This window comes from Chiroxiphia lanceolata, chromosome 5 (genome assembly GCF_009829145.1).
Source record: "Chiroxiphia lanceolata isolate bChiLan1 chromosome 5, bChiLan1.pri, whole genome shotgun sequence".
Taxonomy (NCBI): domain Eukaryota; kingdom Metazoa; phylum Chordata; class Aves; order Passeriformes; family Pipridae; genus Chiroxiphia; species Chiroxiphia lanceolata.
This window is the reverse complement of record NC_045641.1, coordinates 36,202,916-36,221,669: the sequence shown is the minus strand read 5'-3', so window position 1 is coordinate 36,221,669 and position 18,754 is coordinate 36,202,916. Positions and strand designations below refer to the sequence as shown.

At 36.2% G+C, this 18,754-nt stretch overlaps 1 protein-coding gene across 9 annotated transcripts in view; it reads right to left on the bottom strand.

Moving 5' to 3' along the window:
- Positions 1-4,962: 4,962 nt before the first annotated feature.
- Positions 4,963-18,754, bottom strand: part of CNOT2 (CCR4-NOT transcription complex subunit 2) — an 81,092-nt gene continuing 67,300 nt past the window's right edge. For 8 of the 9 annotated variants that reach the window (XM_032687933.1, XM_032687927.1, XM_032687931.1 and 5 more), the window contains 8 exons: positions 18,457-18,581; positions 16,879-16,999; positions 16,611-16,767; positions 14,877-14,938; positions 14,731-14,780; positions 13,805-13,905; positions 13,094-13,238; positions 4,963-6,103 (listed from right to left, as the gene is read on the bottom strand). In XM_032687933.1, coding sequence (XP_032543824.1) covers positions 6,017-6,103; positions 13,094-13,238; positions 13,805-13,905; positions 14,731-14,780; positions 14,877-14,938; positions 16,611-16,767; positions 16,879-16,999; positions 18,457-18,581 — 848 coding nt within the window. In that variant the 3' untranslated portion in view covers positions 4,963-6,016. The remainder of the gene's footprint in view (positions 6,104-13,093; positions 13,239-13,804; positions 13,906-14,730; positions 14,781-14,876; positions 14,939-16,610; positions 16,768-16,878; positions 17,000-18,456; positions 18,582-18,754) is intronic. The other variant, XM_032687932.1, reaches the window with a different exon arrangement.

Genomic DNA, 18,754 nt, shown 5'->3' with positions numbered 1-18,754 from the left:
CTCTCAGGCCAGCTGCTTTGTAAGCACCTGCCCTGATACCAATGGGTTTCTGAAATACTATGCCAGCTCTTAGCCTGGGATTTTTTTTTTTACTTAAACCTGCAGGAGGCGTTTATACCAGAAACTGAACTCATCTTGATTAGTTTTTGGCTCTGTTCATCCATTCCCATAAGTCAGGCTTTGCTGCCAGCACTTGTGGTGACAGCAGTCTCTAATGATGGGGCCTGTTGCATATAGCTTTCATAGTATAAAAAAATAAAATTTTAATGAGGTCGATTTGTTACCACCTGAAAAAGGAAGCTCCAGCCCTGCTTTCCCAGTGTAGATGGACTGTGGCTTCTTGTCTGTCTTACCTTCTGAGCAGCTGGCCTTCAGTACTCCATTCAGCTCCCTGTAATCCAATGTACATAAAAGCACTGTCAGATGAAAATGAAGGCAACAGATCACTGGGTGACAGCAGTCTTGAGTTAGTCCTCCTGTGTGCATCCAACCCCTACATCATCTACAGCTAGAGGAGAAGCTGAGTCTATATTTTAACTGGGAATGGTGCTGAATATTCACCAGGTGATCTCATAGATTTTGAAGTTCTGCCTAAATGACTCAGTCAGGTCTCAAAGTCTATTTGGATCCACTGGAAGTGAAAAACGATCACCAGTGCCTGATTTGTAAGAGAGTAAAGCTGGGTAGTAGGGGCCTGTTGTAAAGATTTTAGCTCTACCGTCACCTGCTGAGGACAAGAGTCAGGATGCTGGCTCCAGGACCATGGGCATAATGAGCTGCCAGGGCTGAAAAAGCTGCTATACGAAGTTAAATGTCTGCATGAAATTCTCAACAGCAGGAAAACAGGTTGCTATCTGCTTTTTTGGCCCTTCCTTGCCCCACAACGAAGGAACAGTCTTACCTGTGGCCAACTGCAGATGACTCACCTGGTACAGTTGGTGCTGAGAATGCCTCTACCGTGGTCACGCACCTTGAGGCTGGGCAGCCTGCACTGGGGCTCTGCCACCAAACACCCACACAGCCCGTTGCTGGGACTGGGCTCGCATCTCCATTTCCTTGCAGAAGCCTAGCAGTGCTTCTCATAACATCGATCACACCTCTTCCATGAAAGTGCCAGAAATTAACTGCCTATCCAACAGCAAATGTCTTTATGTATAATAACAAAACGCCTTTTTGAAACCAATGTTGTGATGCCCACCACAAAGTAAATGGGCCTTCCAAGGGAGGGAGATCATTTGGAACAACCAAACCAGCCCTTTTGTCCAGAAGAGATGTAGAGAACGCTGAAGGGTTTCCACAGAGGGTCATCGACGTCTGCATCACAGCAGCTTCAGGACGCCTGCCTTCCTTTCACTCCTCATCAGGACTGTTTACAGGCGATGCAGGATGGTCCAACCATGAAAACTGCCTACTTCTCTGGATTGTTTGTTACACCACAAGGAGTTCAAACAAGTGATTTTGCAGAAAAGTATTTTGGCAGTATCAGCAGGAAAAACCTGACATGTACCCACATCCAATATTGGCACATTAATACCAACAAGAGAATATGAAATGCAAATGATAAACTGAAGTCTAGAAAAATAATACACAAACTTGGTTAGCACTGCTAATCCAGAAGTGGGTTGAGTCATCAATATTCAAAACTATCGTTCAATGTGCTTTAACATTACTTTCAAAAAAAAAAAAAAGTTTGCCTCTAACAGTAAAGTGGTTTTAAGAGGTAAACCTACTGAAGCAATTAAAGTCACAATTTCAAGATAAGTTATCCAGCTGCATTTCCTCAGGTCTTTTCAATGTACTGGAAGCTTTCAGATTTATGGAAACGACAGCATGCATGCTGGTAAGAGAGAAACAAAAGCAGCTACACCTTTTCAGTTCTCATACAATATACGAAAATAAAAGCATCAGCTGTCAACCCAGACTAACTGCTTAGTCCAATCTGCATTCTTTACCAGAATTCAACTTCTACTAGCATAAATTATGGGCCATGACAGATGAAAGGGTGTTTGAAAAGAACGCTCAGACATTTTGCTTTAATAGAAGTAATTGTTATATTTAGGATCCTAAACCAAAAGCTACCTCATGCTTAGGATGACAATTGTGCATTTAGAAGCTTTTCTTGAGTGTGACAGATAGCAATCAAACTTACTCTTTTGTTTCACTTAATATCCAGCTATGGAAGTATTTTCAATCAGGAAAAAAAACCCAAACAAAAAAGGTCCTTCTAGGTGACAAGTATCTTTAAACAATATTATTTAGACGCTGTACGGCTTCTTCCATAGCAGTGGCCACCTACAAGCCACTCAGGATCAAGCGACGGCCTCACAGACCTCTATGTCTCCCACTGCTGCCTAGGTTGTGCCAAAGATTGCTTTCTGGTCTCTTTATGGTCAACAGAAAGAGTCTCTTAACACTCTGCAAAAAATTTTGCATCTGACTACAATGCGGAAGTTCCTTTTTTGGGTACATTCTTGGTAATTTTTTTCATGGAAACTGTAAAATGGAAACAGACAAGTACAAAAAATACTGGCTTGGGACAGAGAGGATTTCAGACATGACAAGGAGCAAAGTGATATGATTAAACATCTTTGTACTGCATAGAGGTCATATCATGAGGGAGTGGTGCGGTCGTGAATCCCAACACACGTACAGTCAACACTTCACTGGAGGTCAATCAAACGAAAAATATTTTTACCCATATGAGTATCTGCAGGCTTCCCTGGATTACTTGGGTCTTCAATTAGGTTAATCAAGCCCGTGAAGGTTCTCACGTGCTTAAGTATTTGTGGCACCAGGTATGAAGGTGGAAGAGATTTGAGTTCTGGGTGGCTTTTTTGTTTGTTCAGTTTTTAACACCTCAGTGGAGCATCCTTAACTCCTTCCTCCATGACTCTTTGGTACCCTTGATTTTTCCACAAGCAGGGTGGTTTGAGCAATAATTTAAAATAAGAAGTGTTTTTTTGCAATAGTAAGGGTAATTGAGTTGGTGGAACCCATTTTAATCCTGGAAACTGAGGGTAGTGGATTTGCAGAGAAACTGGAGCCAACTACTCAGTAAAGATTTATAAACAACACGCAACATGGAGCGATGACTGTGAGTGTATGTTGAACAAACCAGAAACAGGAATACTTCTTGTTTCCAAGAGCACCCAGTTTACTACTCAGAACTTACCTTGCACGTTGTTGTACAAAGCTATGTTTATGGAGAAAAACACCCACCTCAAATAAAGGTATTTTTAGAACCACATAATATTATCTGCCTATTCATAGTGCTAGTGGAATGTAAAAACATATTAAACAAGCCTCAGACCTTAACTGTTGGTTTGGAAATCTCTCGGTCAATTCAGTTGCCCATTTGCTACGTGTGTGAGTGTATAAATGAGGGTTGAGGCTTTTTTCCTTTTGGGAAAAAAAAGTAGTATCAGCTAAAAATGGTTCCAAATTTATACCTTTTTTCCTGTTTAAACCTCTTTCTCTTGCTTCAACCCAGAGTGTAATATGAAATTAAGTCTTAAGTTTTAAAGTCTCCATATATGCTTACTGAATCAATAAAAAAAAGCCAGACTGTTCTTCCCCTTGGAAGAAACAAAGCAGCAGTTCCTTGCTCATAGGTCAGAAGTATCCTAAAATCATGCATCTCACACTTTTGAAAGATTGTGGAGTTGAATACAACTGTATCATCAAATAAATTTTTTGATAACTTAGGTTCACAGTTTCAGTTTAATTGTTTTTAAAGTACCATAGATACTTAGTATTTTAATGTAACTTATTTTGCTCCCTTTCCCATATGTTTTTTATTTCCACATCACATTAAAAAAACCCCAAACCTGTAAAATAAAAAATAATCACATTTGATCTGAAGATGCAAACACCACTTCAGGAATCCTTAAGGAAAAAAAAAGCAAAGGTCACAGTGGACATCCAACAATAAGAAATGTAAATTAACTGTGGAGGGAATAAGACGCTTTTGGAAAGTTATCCTTTTGAAAATTCATAAATTTATGTTTGAATAATCAAAGATATGTTTGAATCTGCTTTAGTTTGAGAAAAAGAAAAAGCCACCACCTTTTTTCAGCTGTGTTAGCCATCATATGGATTATAATTATCCTCTTCTTTCAAGTTGAGAAAAGTTTTCTTTAATAATAGGAAAAAAATAAAATCAACCAGCTTATATTTTTATGTCTACCATCTTAAAATAGAGATTAGAAAAAGTGCAGAGTTTAAAATGCCATACACCTGACACAGAACCACAGCAAGGCCATTAATGGTCCAATTTCCAAGCATAATTCAACACATGCCAACAAGCTGCTTTTGCACTACATAGAAAAATGGGTCAAAACGTAAAGACAAACCCCCACGATTCATTGACGTGTCTTTTCTTGCTTTGGTAATTTCAGGTATTTTGAAATGGTCTGCACGGCCAGAGGCAACTCAATCAGAAATGGCAATCATATCTAGAAAAAGAAAACTATCCAAACAGTTGAGGTTTTTCTTGCTCTGCTCTAGAGAACAGTTATAATTTTCAGAACAAATGTATATTCATGTTTGTTAGCAACTGGAAGTTCAAGTAGCAGTGAACATCAAATGAAATGTATTTCTGGTTTAAGTGCGAAAACACCAAAATGGAACTAAGCTGAGCTCAGTTCTAACCCAAGCTTCTTCCAAGTGTTCCTTCTGTGACGAATTCTTGAAGCATCTTTCTATCACTTGACAAGTTATCCCACCTGTCTTTCGAAAAATTATTTGCTATTATAGAGAAGGGATCTGAAACGGAAGTTAACCAAACTTTTTGGCTGTGGAAAAGAATATAAAACTCTCATAAATTTACTTGTCAGCAGCAAAAAGACTCTTCAAGTGTCTTAACCACTGTACAGTTTCATAGTTTTAATACTTCAACTTTTTTTTCCATTTTTCATTGTTGAAGAAATAATTTCACAATCTCAAATCAAAGTCAACACTGCAGTGAGGAGAGCTTTTCTACTTTATTACAAAGAGAAGAAGCCTTTATGTGGTCAGAAAATACAAGATTGATCTTTTTTTTTTCTCTTCCTATGAAACGCTGCTGTTCAAACAGCCAGAGTGAATTGTCTCAGTTCACTTCTTTAAGTCCCATCACATTCACTTGGGTATGGATGTCCTTGGCTGCTGAAAATCTGGCCCTTTAGTGCACAGGGCGACAAAGTAGTCCCCTGACCAGCAGTTCCAGAATGTCCCGTTTTCATATATTGCATCCATGCACACCTCCTAAAAATGAGGTACAGCAGGGCAAACATTTTCCAAAATAGATGTCATATATATAATATATACACATTCGTACATACATACCTTTATTCATGTGATGTCCAAAAATTTAAAAAAAATGTACACATTTATTACAAAATCGTAACAAAGACTGGACAGTGTTTTGCTCATTCTGGAAAGATGAAGCTCAGTAATACACAACTCTGGAAACTAACCAGAGACTGTGGCAATATCGTTCTTCTAAACAGTCAGATATTCTTGCATTAAGCTTGGCGAAAACTGCCTTTCAAAAACAGAAGGGGAAGTAAAATAAAGGAAGCAAACCTTGCTCATCTTTCCAAATGAAATACGAGAAGGATCTTCACATAAAAATGCACAAACAGTTTTTATTACCAATAGTGCTACAATGAACAATGCAAATTTTGTTGTCTAATTTTTTGTCTTTTTTCTTTTTTTTTGTTTTTACATTTTGGAAAACTAAGTGGTAAACTTTTGTCAGTGTACTCGCTTGTCTTTACAGACCCAAGCTTGTCTGCTGGCAAAAAAGAAAACAAAAACAAAAATTCAGACCCTGCTCAAACTAAAGAAAAACAATTACAAATTTAGTTGTTGGGCAGCACATAATTAGTAAGGCAGGACCTCAAATGGTGACCCTTCGCATGAGCCAATTGCCAGATCCTCAAGGAATTAAAACCAGGATGCCTGAGCCACATCAGTTCTGCAGTTATGTTGAGTATTGTGCTGAGACAGCCATACCCCAAGAAAAGGGAAGTCTTTAGAAGGCTTGCTGAGCAGGGTTGTAGTTGAAGGTTGATGGCAGATGAGGCCTTTCTTCTAGTTTGTCATATTCCAGATGGAACTCCTACAGTTAAAAAAAAAGACAAAACCAAATGACATATCATTTACTTGTTGAGACCTGGTCTTTCTACCAGCCATTGAAAAGCACAAATACAGAGGAGATCAAGCACTAACTTATCCTAAGGCAGAAACACATGATTTTGCTATCTTGGATTCCATATTTTAAGTAGAAAAAAGCAGTCAATTATAACTATCCTAAGCCATTATACCTGCAACATGTAGGCTCTCCTATTCTTCTAATGCTGCATGACCCTCAAACCCCTTGTTATGATCTCAAACAATTTTATATATCTGCACAGACACAAAACACAAATATGCAATCACAGCATGAGCTGAATTATGAACAAAAGCTTCTGTCTTTCAACATGTCAGGAGTACAGAGGCTTAGTTTGGATGAACTGAAGTTTAGGAATAGTTTGTGTCATACTACCAGACCAAATGGCCTCAAGCTGTGCCAGGGATGGTTCAGGCTGGATATTGGGAAAGGGATGTTAAGCACTGGAACGGACTGCCCATGGAGGTGATGGAGTCACCACCCCTAAAGGTGCTCAAGAAACAGCTGCATGTGCCATGGTCTAGCTGACAGAGTGGTGATCAGTCAAAGGCTGGATTTGATCCAAAGAGGTCTTTTCCAACCTAAATGGTTCTGTAATTCTGTGAAATCGTAAGTTAAACTAGCTAAGTTTCTCCTTTGGGAACACTATCTAAAATGCTATAGACACAAAGTACTGAGACCTACTTAAGCCAGAATTTATCAAAATATTTCACCATGTTTCATACCCATATCTAAGCTCCAGTCTCAGCAAACCGGAAATCTTGTATTTTTCAGATACTTTCAGCAGCATAATTATGTCTCATCTGTATTTCATTTTCATTCAAGAAATAGGGTAAGCAGAAGTTTCAGAACTGCTCTTTAATGGTAGTGCTCGGTAATTCAACAAAAGTTACCTTGGACACGCACAGTTAATTTATTTTGCCTAAATTGGTGGAGAATCTCAGCAGGACATCATCTCTATCTGCAGAGCCAACTTGCCTCACTATTTTTACATATAGACGAAAATACTGAGAGTAATGACAGATTATTTTAGAACACTCTCTGAAGTGATTAAATAGTATAATATTTCAGTACAAATTAAATTAAGGACCAAGTCAATTCAACAACAGAAATAAAATCTGGAAACTCCAACTCGCAGACCTCTCTTCTTTCAAGGCAAAACAAGGTCCATTTAGCATAAAAAGAACATTCAGCATGGTAGAAAAAGAAAGTAGAGGTAAATGTGAAGCATTCTGTATTCCCTTGAGAATACTGTCCCTAAAACTGGAAAACCATAGCAATATCTATGTAAGGTTACAACCATCTGCACTGAAATGTTGGTTCCCTGCTCTCTACTCCAAACAAGTTTTTAGGGGTTTTTTGTTTGGTTGGGGTTTTTTGGAGTAATTTATTTATTTATTTATTTGGGTGATGGGTTGGTTTGTTTTGACCTTTTAGGTAATATATGCAGAAGTGAATTGCTTTTGGCATTCCTAATTAAAACTGCGTGCCAAATTGTGTGTGTTCTCTTTTTGTGCAGATACATACATGTGCCGAGACTGAATAGATGCCTGCTCCCTCCTTGGGTCAGAAGCAAGATGAAGGTGTACAAATCTGTGTATGTATTTTAGCATCAAATGTTTGATAGCTTAGATTAGGTTGGGCTAGATTAGGTTGTGTGGATCTTATGGGGCCTACAGGAAGGCTGGAGAGAGACTTTTTGCACGGGTATGTAGGTATAGGAGAAGGGGGAATGGCTTTAAGATCAAGAATGGTAGGATTTAGATTAGCTATTAGGAATAAATTCTTTACTGTAAAGGTGGTGAGGCACTGGAACAGGTTGTTTATACAGGTTGTGGATGCCCCATCCATGGAAGTGTTCAAAGCCAGGTTGGATGAGGCTCTGAGCAACCTGGTCTAGTGGAAGGTGTCCCTGCCCACAGCAGAGGGGTTGGAACTATATGGTCTTTAAAGTCCCTTCCAATCCAAACTATTCTATGATTCTATGATCTTCAGTAATTCTGCAGCCATTTTATAACAGAAAAGATACTACTCAAGCTTTCTCTCCCATTCACAGTTGTCAAAGTTTCTATCTTGCACATAATCATGGAAAGGCCTGCAGATTACTATCAATCTATGGTCAGATTCAATCAGATAACTGAACCTCCACAAGCTCTGTCTGAAATGCCTTCAAAATTACCCACAGAAAACTGCTAATGAGACTAGTAAAATATAGTAAGTATCAGTATCCTAAAGAAGGGTTTTCCAAATCCAAAGCTCACATTTGTTGTGAGCCTCTATTGGCAGTGGTAGCTGCAAGCAAGGTGTGTGTGGAATAAATGCTCAGTAGCTTGAGCAATCCTTTGTCCCACAAATTGATGTCCCTCATTCAGAAGGAGTATGATTTCCTACCAAATTTTCTTTAGAAGCATGTGAGTTCACACTTCAAACTGTCATCGACTGCTAAAATAAACAGGCTTAAAACACCCTTTTTGATTTGCACTGCAGTATCAGCAATCCTCAAATTCAATATTCAGCAGCGTATAAGAACACCTAAAATTTTATTTGACAAAACAAAAAAGAGAACTCATTGACCGAGAATTTTTGAAAACTAAAAGGCAATTATTTATTACATATAGGAAAATACTTGTATTACAGGTATACTTTATGGTTTTGGTTTTGCCACTGTGGTTTAGGATGTCAACAGTAGATACTTTTTAATATAAACAGATACAAACAAAATGTAAAAAAATACCATTTATCCATTGATAAATGCGTTAAATTGTTTTATTTTCCACATGGAGGTAATTATTAAAACTTAGATAGCATTTATTAACCAAGAATAATAAATACTAAATGTGTGTGAAAACTTATAGCACACATGTGACACTAAATAAATTGTTCTATGCAAAGAAAATAACCACTTCTCACATCATCCTAGGAACTTGCTTTGATGGTAAAGTTACATCAGCCCACACATGTACAAACAGTATACTTAAGACAGAAGAGGATTGCTTAGAATGATCTTAAGCATTAATAGAGTACAACAAAACAAAAAAGTTAGCAGAATAGGTAGTGTCCCTGAGGATAAATATTCTGGACTGTGTAAATCCATCAGAGCAGAGGGTAGAAATCCCACAGCTAGCTTAAGAATTCCAAATGGAACTTAAAAGTAGCATTTATACTGACTTAAAGAAGGATGCAAAGACCCTAATTAAAATTAGGGGCTGAACTGAAATGCTATGGCACATCTCTATTAAAATAAGAAATTAACTTTCTAATAATTATGAAACTACTTCAATTACTATTGATCTTAAGAGGATAGGGAGTAATTTAACATAGACAGCAACCCTGACAAGCAAATAAACACTTGGAAATCTAACTTTCTGAACTTTCTGTCCCATAAAGATTCCATGTTCTGTAACTATAAAATCAAAGTAAAAAGTCTTATAATTTTGCTCCTTAAACAGATTAAGTCTCCTTGTTGACAAGCAAGAAGGAGAAACTCCAGATAGTTTACTTCAGACAACTTAAATCAGGATTTCAGTAAATGTGCAACTGTCGAAAGCACTTCTGGTGTCATATCTACTTCCCTTCTCATGTCTCCTCAACAGCAGCAAACTATAGCCACAGCCTAAGTGAAAAAATCAGTGTCTTTAACCTCAGTGTATTTTCCATGTGCCCTAGGATGAAAACCATAAACAGACATATATATCTATAATCAGATTCTCCTGCATTTTAGTTTGCATTTAAGGTGAATTTGAAGTTTATTGTCATTTATTTTTTCTTCACTATTTAATACCAATATGTCAAAACAGAATCCATTTGATTTTATTTCCTAACAGCTTAGGAATTCTTATTACTCAGCTACTTTACTGCATTTCCTTCTTCAGTTTATTATCGATTAGGAATATAAAAATAGAGCCTATAGTTTAATAAAAAAGATAAATATATTTTATGTTTTCTTGAAAGAATTCGTTCATCCTTCTTTACTTTTGTTAAATCAATGTAGGACACTATCAAAAAATCTATTAAATCATGACTGGGTTATGATTTTACAGACTTAGTCCTACGATTTAGTCACATTATCTAAATGGCTGTATTTCACTGTATCTATCATACTGCACCGTAATTTGAAACGGGGACAATAAATACATAAGCTCATAATGCACATCTGCAAATGTCTGCAAGCAATGTCTGCCAAGTACAATACATTAGAACATGTGCTGCCCTATATTTGAGCATATACACTGGAACAACAGACAAATTTATAAAGCACCTTGAAAAACAATTGAACATGCACACAAAATAGACAGAATTCACCAGAAATTATTCCTGTCTGACTGCTTCAAAGGACTAATGGAACTCTTAAGCAGTAAGTACTATTGCAGACTTGTAAGGAACCGATATTCCCAGCCTTCACTAATAACGTAGTTACAGTTAAGAGACTGCAATTGATCATAATTCTTTTTTTCTTCTCCAGCTCCTTATAGGTTTCACTTCCTGAAACATTTATTAATTACTCCTGTGTTTGTCAGAAAAAAATTACTTAGCCATACTTTTCTTTGTATTCAAAGCAACAGAGTTATCAAATACTGCTGTTCTTGTTATGGTAAGTCTACATTAGTCTTCTTCAAATTCCGGAAATTAATACCAGAGGTAACAACATTACCACTGAACGTTAACATCACACTTGACATACATCTAAGTTCTTACTTATTTATCATAGACAGAAATGTCACGGAATTACTTCTAGTATTCAATTCCTTTTCCATGTAACAAAACCCCACAATTTTCCCCAAAATCATTCTCTGCCTTCCTGAGATCAATACTCAATTTGCCTGCTGTATTTTGCACATAATCACGTGCAAAACAAATCAAAGTTAAATAAAAATTTCAAAATAATATTCCAGTTCAAATTTTTACATTAAGGAATAAGCCAGCCTAAAAGAAAAGATATTATTGCATCCTGTGGACATTGGGGGTGGAATAAATAAAATAATCATGTTCCTTGTTAAATTACCACTTCAGGTGCAAAATTTTACAAAACACTATCTCTCCCCTTAGTAGGTATCAACAGCTTCTTAATGTTGGGGGAATTATTTTCAGCATGCAAATAAAGAGAAGAGAAACTATGTAGACCTTCAGAAAAACCATTCATAGAACAGTAGTGATTCCTATCTCTCCTTCAGCACAGTGTCTCCAGGAATGCTAACAGAAGGATGTAGTGTGCATCACTTAACGACTGGATGCTGAGTTTCAGCACAGCACTCAGGATTCCAAACAGAGACAATACTATCTTCAAAAGTAATGCTAAAGCATCAAGTAGCAGATTTATACATTTAGAACAGGCAGGAAAAGAACAGACACTGAAGAGGTTACTTTTCTTATACAATGGGCACCACTTCCTCCTAGTAAAAGAAATGTTGTGTTTCCATGCAGGCTAAAAACGCAATTCCATTGATATATGAACCTACATGAGGCTCTTAATGCTCATAAATAAGTGGAATATATTCAGGTGACTCCAAAAAAGAAAGTTATTCTTTCAAAATGTAATTACTTCCCCTCTGATGATCTTATGTAATAATAAAACAGCTTTAAATAGCATCTTGGGGAACCTAAGGAAGTATACCAAGTATCAAATAACAATTTGAGTAGAAACAAAAACTTTCATTTTGTTTGTGTTTTTGTTTGAGGGGAGTGATGCTTTTGCTTAAAAGTTTTGGAATTACCTTGCACTTAAAAAACCCATACAGCTAGGGCTTGCCATTAAAATCTTCAGTTACAAAGGTTTTCTTATGGCAGCAGAAAGGCAGAAGAGACAAGGAGTCACACATGCAATTGGACTGAAGAACCTCCCATATCCTTTAGGGCAACTAAAAATGTTGATTTCTGAGGGGAGCTTGCACAAACTAAACAAATTGGGGGGGGGGGGAGAGAAAAAAATTGAATTATATCTAGTTAATGTCAAGATGATGGCAAATACACAGAGAGGAGAGCACTCAACTTTATTCTCTTTAAAACAGATGTTTAAAAACACATCAACACATAAATGTAACTATTTAAAGCAATGTTTCATAATCTCCAAGTGTATAGATACAACTTGCTCACAGCTTTTTAGCAAACAATTCATAAGTTATGGCGCAGGTGAAAAGATTTCTGATTTTATGAAATACCCAAGCATGTGGAACCACAGAATATAGTTCCAACATGCTGGAATTACATCTGTTGAGTTGGTCTGATCTGATCTGTTAGATGTGATGCTGTACCTACAGATGGTCTGACACAGAACATTACTGAGAATATTCATGGACAGAATGGGATAAATAGATTACGAGAGCTGGGAACGGAAAAAGCTGTAGCTTTCTGATTTCTTTAATGCTTTGGTCTACAATATAGAAAACAAGCATCGTGAAAATATGCCTCCCCCTTAAAAGAAGTTATTATTTCAAAGAACTCTGATGTTAGACAACAGCATGGATGTCCTGAAGTATGGTCAAGGAGAGACAGCACCCGAAAACAAAAAAAGCATTCCCCACACCCGTTCTACATCCACTATTAATTCCAAAGTAAGGTGTGGTAGCATCCTATTTAATTTTCCGAAGCAATAATAAAGTGTCCATAAGCACAATTTTTAAAATGCCAAATAATGCTTTCCATTCTATAACTGTGTACATGGAAAGAGCTTTCAATTGTAACAAAACTCGTAAGAGAGGTTCTATGTCCTTCTACCTCCCAAAGAAAACTGGAAATAAAAGAGACAGCTTCTTATTTTGCACAAGCAAGCCAGTGTTTTAGGCAACCTTTATTCCCTCACACATCAGAAATTAGGATCGTGAACAACAAGAGGTTAAAAAGTTTGAGATTTTTATGGAGAAGGTTGTGTTGTGTTTTAATTTTGTCTTTCTAAAAATACATGGTTGACAGATTTAAAACATCTGCACAAGGGAAAAGAGATACCTTAGCTACTTTCCTCCAGTTAAGACAGTCAAAGAAGTAATATGTTCCCCTCTCGTACGTATTGGTTTTCATTGTTGGCTCCATGCCCGGTGCCCTGGTGATCCATACTCGTTCTTCTTTGTGGTATCTCCAATCTCGGTTAAATCTTTCATTTTCAATAGGAAAGAAAAATAATTTTTAGTGTTAGTTATCGGAAATTGACATAATAAACTAATTTTAAAGGTTTCAATCAATATTGTGCATTGCATTCAAATCCAATACAAAATTTCTATGACATTGTTATTATACCTGTGATTTCATACCTCTTCCATAAAATTATTACATCTCAAACTAAACACATATGAAACTTTAAGAAGTCTGATAGTTTCAAACAACAAACTCTCTTTAGGAGTATTTACTAGGTTTTGTTTTGCTAAAGATAGGTAAGTTACACATTTAATAATGATTGGCACTTGCCATTTTTTCAGTGCTTCATAATGCAAAATACATGGGACAGGCTTTTGATTTCCACTATATGAATGAAAAAAACCCATATGAAAACAAGGTTGGAGGAGGAATTTTAAAAAAAAGGTTTCCAGTTCAAGATGACTAAGTTTCTTTCTTTGAATGTCTAACTTGTTGGGGTGTGATTTTTTTTTTTTTTTTACATCTACTACTTCATTACTGCAATAGATTAACTCATATAATACTGACAAAATAGTTTGAACGTACAGCTCTACTGCTGCTAATAGCTGTAATACATCTCCTCCATTCATGTAATAGAGATAAAACAGGAGATCTTCTCCATATCGGCCAAGTTTTATTGCAGCCAGCTGCAAAAGATTGAAGAAAATGAGGATGAAAAATCACAATAGATAAATGTTTTAAAACATACTATCCCACTTAAATAACACAAGGATACATCCAGAATGTGCTTCCATCCTAAGTGTGTTGAAAATGATACTCTAATATAACAAGAGTAATAATTACTAAAACAATCAATTTTTCTTCACTTTTAGTTAACCTTTCCAAATTAAAGGATACAACAGAAAAATAAACAGATGTAACAAATCAGCAAGATAGAATTTTCTCCCTGTATCTGTGTGTATCCTCACCTACTTATTTTATTTGAAAAAACCCAATAGAACAACTTCTGCATGTATTTGCTCACTTCACACTCTATTAAGTAATATTACTAAAACTTCTTTTACTATTTTTCAATGATCCCTCTTAGAGAACCACAACAGTTGAAAGAAAATATATATCAAAAAATCCCTATTCATGTAGATACAGAATGAACAGATAAATGTGAGAACCACAATTTTGAACTCATCTCAAGAAGAAATATCTCCATTTAATTAATTTGGCATTTGAATAACACTGTAAGAATCCTAACCTTCTCCAGAAGGGTAAACTCTTAAAAATATACTGTGCTCTTTTGCTATTCTTTTGCATGCCTATTCTCTTTTTGTAAGGTACAATGGGTGCTTGATGTGTCCAATCAGCCTGTTAACACACCACTGCTCCTAGAAAGACTGAGGAGATCCATAAAATGCACTGATTTCAAACATTACCTCTCTGAAAGAAAATTTAGAAAATTTCTGGTAATAAAGTAACAAAAAATGCACACATACACACACATAGACACATGTACTCACCTTATCCCTAATGTGAATGTTAGTTAAGTATTCAGATGGAACATGGAAGTCTAAAAAAGAATCGGAATTGATGCAACTATTAAGACATGTAAATGAATGTAGTTTGCAAATATTAATACTGATTTAAATAGTTATTTCTCTCTTACCTATGTCTTGAGGTCGACAAGGTGATGATGCCCACGGGGATGCAAATTTGGGATAAAGATTTCTGAAGAAAAAGAAAAGCATAAATTTATAAAAATTAAACCCCAAACCAACCAACTTAAAAAAAAAAAAAAAAAAGGCTCCATAAACAACCCTGAAAACCTAAAAACTATCACACAACCAAATCACTAGCTGGGATGAGAAAAAAAAAGGAGGAAAATTTCCTAAAACAGTTATATTTATTAATTTTCTTTTTAATATTCAGAGTAAGGTTGCATTTAAACTGCCATGGGAAACTACAGGGTCAAGATTTCCTTTATCTTTCCTTCTTAGGAAACTTAAGTGTCAGAGATCCCTTTTTCAGGTATCCAATATTATACAGGGTTTCAATTTGACTAGGAGCAGCTGTCACAAGCCTGGTGGGTTCTGATTTATTAACCTATGGTTTCAAAGGGGAGGAGAAGCTCATACTGGAAGGTCGGTTTTTTAAAACTAACCAGTAAAGATTTTACTCTTCTTCTGAACAGGAATTAGAAGAGTTAATTTAAACCACTAGAAATACACACAGAATTCTTAAATTTTGTTTCCAAAAGCACACTTATTGTGTTGTGTTTCCAAGTCAGACAGGTATTTTTTACCATCATAATTACTTCATAGGGCAGAAAAGTTTTTCTTTTCATATGTGAACTGTTTTTAGTTTTTCAAACAACAATCCACAGAGCAAAGAACATTTAACATAAGGCAAGATGGCAGGCCAGACACGGAGGACTGCATGGGCTGTTTGCAAAGCTTTTCTGTAGCATAAAGTAAAACCAACTTTATAATACTTTTTGATATCCACATTCATCAAGTTTCCATGATTATATGCAGCTCCATATAAATTTGTGAAAGATGGAAACTGTGTACGTATGGTGTCTGGTCTTTGTTTTTTTAATACAGTATGTGCAGACCTTAAAATACGTATATTACTCTGTCTATAAGGTTAATGCTAGGTAAATCTCTGCTGGAATAAAATGGTATGAGACTGTCAGCTGAAAGTCAGAGCACCAGAAATTACATTTCTCTCACAATTACAGTTCCTAGAAGACACCAGTCTTGTCCAAACTGCACTAAGTTCCTTCTGTAACTAGTGGAGAAAGAGAGGGTTGGTTGGTTATTCATCTCGCCTGTCTTATGCACTTCTCTTACCATTAGTGCAGTCACTAACTGCTTTTCTCCCCACTGCCTCTATAGCAAACCTAGATGACTAAACTAGTTCACCTAGGTGAACTGACTGACTAGAAGTTAATTATAAAACTACATTTTCATTTACATTTATCTTCTGTGCAGTGTAACACTGCAGGTGCTCTGTTCATTATTACACTAAATTGAATTTATCCCCCAGATTGCTGAGAATTAAGTGTAAATATCTCCAGGATATACTATTATTTGAAAAGTAACGTATACATGACATTTATAAACAATATGCTGTCAATTCCTTGAAGAAAGTCCTAAAGATGTTAGGAGAATAAGCAAAGCCATTAAGTTTATAGAAAGCTTGCATAACAGGATTTCAGTATGCCTTGAAGCACAATTCTCTTTTTTACAAGAATTTTATTTTACCATCATTACATTTTCAAATTTTATTTGGCAAAATACCTTGTGGGTTCGATAGTCAAGTGAGCTAAGTGAATGTACTATGAATGACAGCATAACAAAATCAAAACTGAAGACAGTATTAAAAACCAGAAACTTACTCAGGAGAGTTCAGATTGAGACCTAGTGTTGTTAAATCACTTCCTAATGCAAGATGTACCATTCCTGGATCTGTTTCTGCTGCCCTGATGAATGTTAACAAGCCAATCATTCCAAACTGGTCCGTCACCATCCCTTGAGGAATGTTGGTAACCCGACCTGGGCAAGAAGAACAAATTAATTTTCTCCTTTTAAGAAGTGGAGAAATCGACAAGGGGATCTAAAAGAGTGTCAAAACTTTTAAAGCAGAAGAAGTGGAATGACACATACCATCAGGTAACACCTGGATCCCTTTTTTCTGCTGGTTGTTGTTTTGCGTAGTTGAACTTTTATCTCCAGGAAACTTGGGCCCATCTGTGCTGGATGATGTTTTGCCTGATGTACTCAAATTCTATTAAAAATAATTTGCAGAGTTGGTATGATGAAAACAAACCAAAATGCAAAAACTCACAGATCGTATCTTTCAGTCAAGCACTCTAAGCCAGTACATCAAGTCACACTAATAAATGGCTCCAAGTTGAAGCTCTTGAGTTCTGTTGACAAACCTTATGTAGCGTTTACCACTTCCTAAAGCATACCCACCATACAGTAAGTGCTATTAACAGGCTAACAGTTTGCAGTTTAAAAGGATAAGGAAGTATTTTACACCTTATTTGGATCTCCCAAGTGCCTGTGACTAGAGTTTCTTTTGGACTCACTCACATCATGTACTTTTCCCCCCAGTCTTGCTCCTTTATAACACTCCATGACATAGCAACAGATAATAAGCCAATTTCAGGTGCAAGCAACATACAGTAAGCACGTTTGCAACTATCAGGAAAGACATGTAAACACTATGTCTGGCAAGAAAACTGACTGTGCTCTAGGTACTCAAATACTGACAAAAGAATCTGCCATATCTATTATTTCTCACTCTTTATTAATCTTTAGAACAAGTTTACAGTAATACAATCGCATTTACTCCCTCTCTCCTTACTGTACTCAATGCTAACTGTATCAGAACATTTTCCTCACAACAAAATTGGCCACAACATTTGGGGGCCGGGCTTCCTATTGCCCCTTTTTTTGAACAGTTGCATTTTTTAGTTCTCACATGAGTTTTTAGTCACGTCTACTATTTATTCATCAGTATTTATGCCACCCTCATTAACACATTTTTTGCAATTAGAATAAAACAATCAGAAACTAGAACATTTTGTCAAAAACTATGAAAAACTGTCCTCTGTCATCCACATTTTGTTCATGTTTCATTTGCAATAAAATAGCAATTTTTATTACAAATCTTTCAAACAACGAAAAAAAGCCCATAATTTTAAGAACTAAGCTACGTACCTAACTCATTATAATTATACCAATACTTAAGATACAATGTATCCCACTAGTCTACAATATAGCCATGAATGATCTCTATTAAAGAGCTTGTTCCCTTTGATTTCACATCTCCATATAAGAATTTTACCTTGAATTGATATTGTACCACCTAACTTTCAAAGATTTGACAAATTTGAAGAAAGAAGTTATAACGTGTAAATAACTACTACTGATGAGAGGCATCAACAGCAAAAAATGAGCTGCAACTGACAGAAAAAGAAATTATGAATTGCAAACTTGAGAAATATATACCAATTCTCAAAAATAAATTTTGAGGTGTCCAAGCAGGGTCACAGTGAGTGTTTGGACCAAAAAACTTCCTGAGACATTCCATACTGCTTATGCTAAATCTCTCACCAATTTAGAGGGAAAATTTGAAAATCTTGTATTACAGATATAGTCACTGCCCATTTTAAAATATAATCATCAAAAGAAGTATGAACACTAAAACTAAGAGAAGATCAAAGGTTTACTTACAGATTTATTGTCATCATTACTTGATGTTGGGTCTTTGTAGCTGGAGCCTGGTAATGCTGGAAAATCTTCATTGTGTATTGAAAAGTCCTGGGACTGTTCACTTGCTGGTTTTGTTACCATTCCAACTATCATCAAAATGCAAGCAGGAATAACATTAAACAACCGCTAAGTAAAGACTTCTGCTGCTGATCTTGCTCACTGTCCACTTTCACTATGCTCAAGCTGTAAAGTGATGACTTTTAAAAAACCAGGTAAAGCAAAACAAAGCATATTCATTCAAAACGTCCTCACACATTAG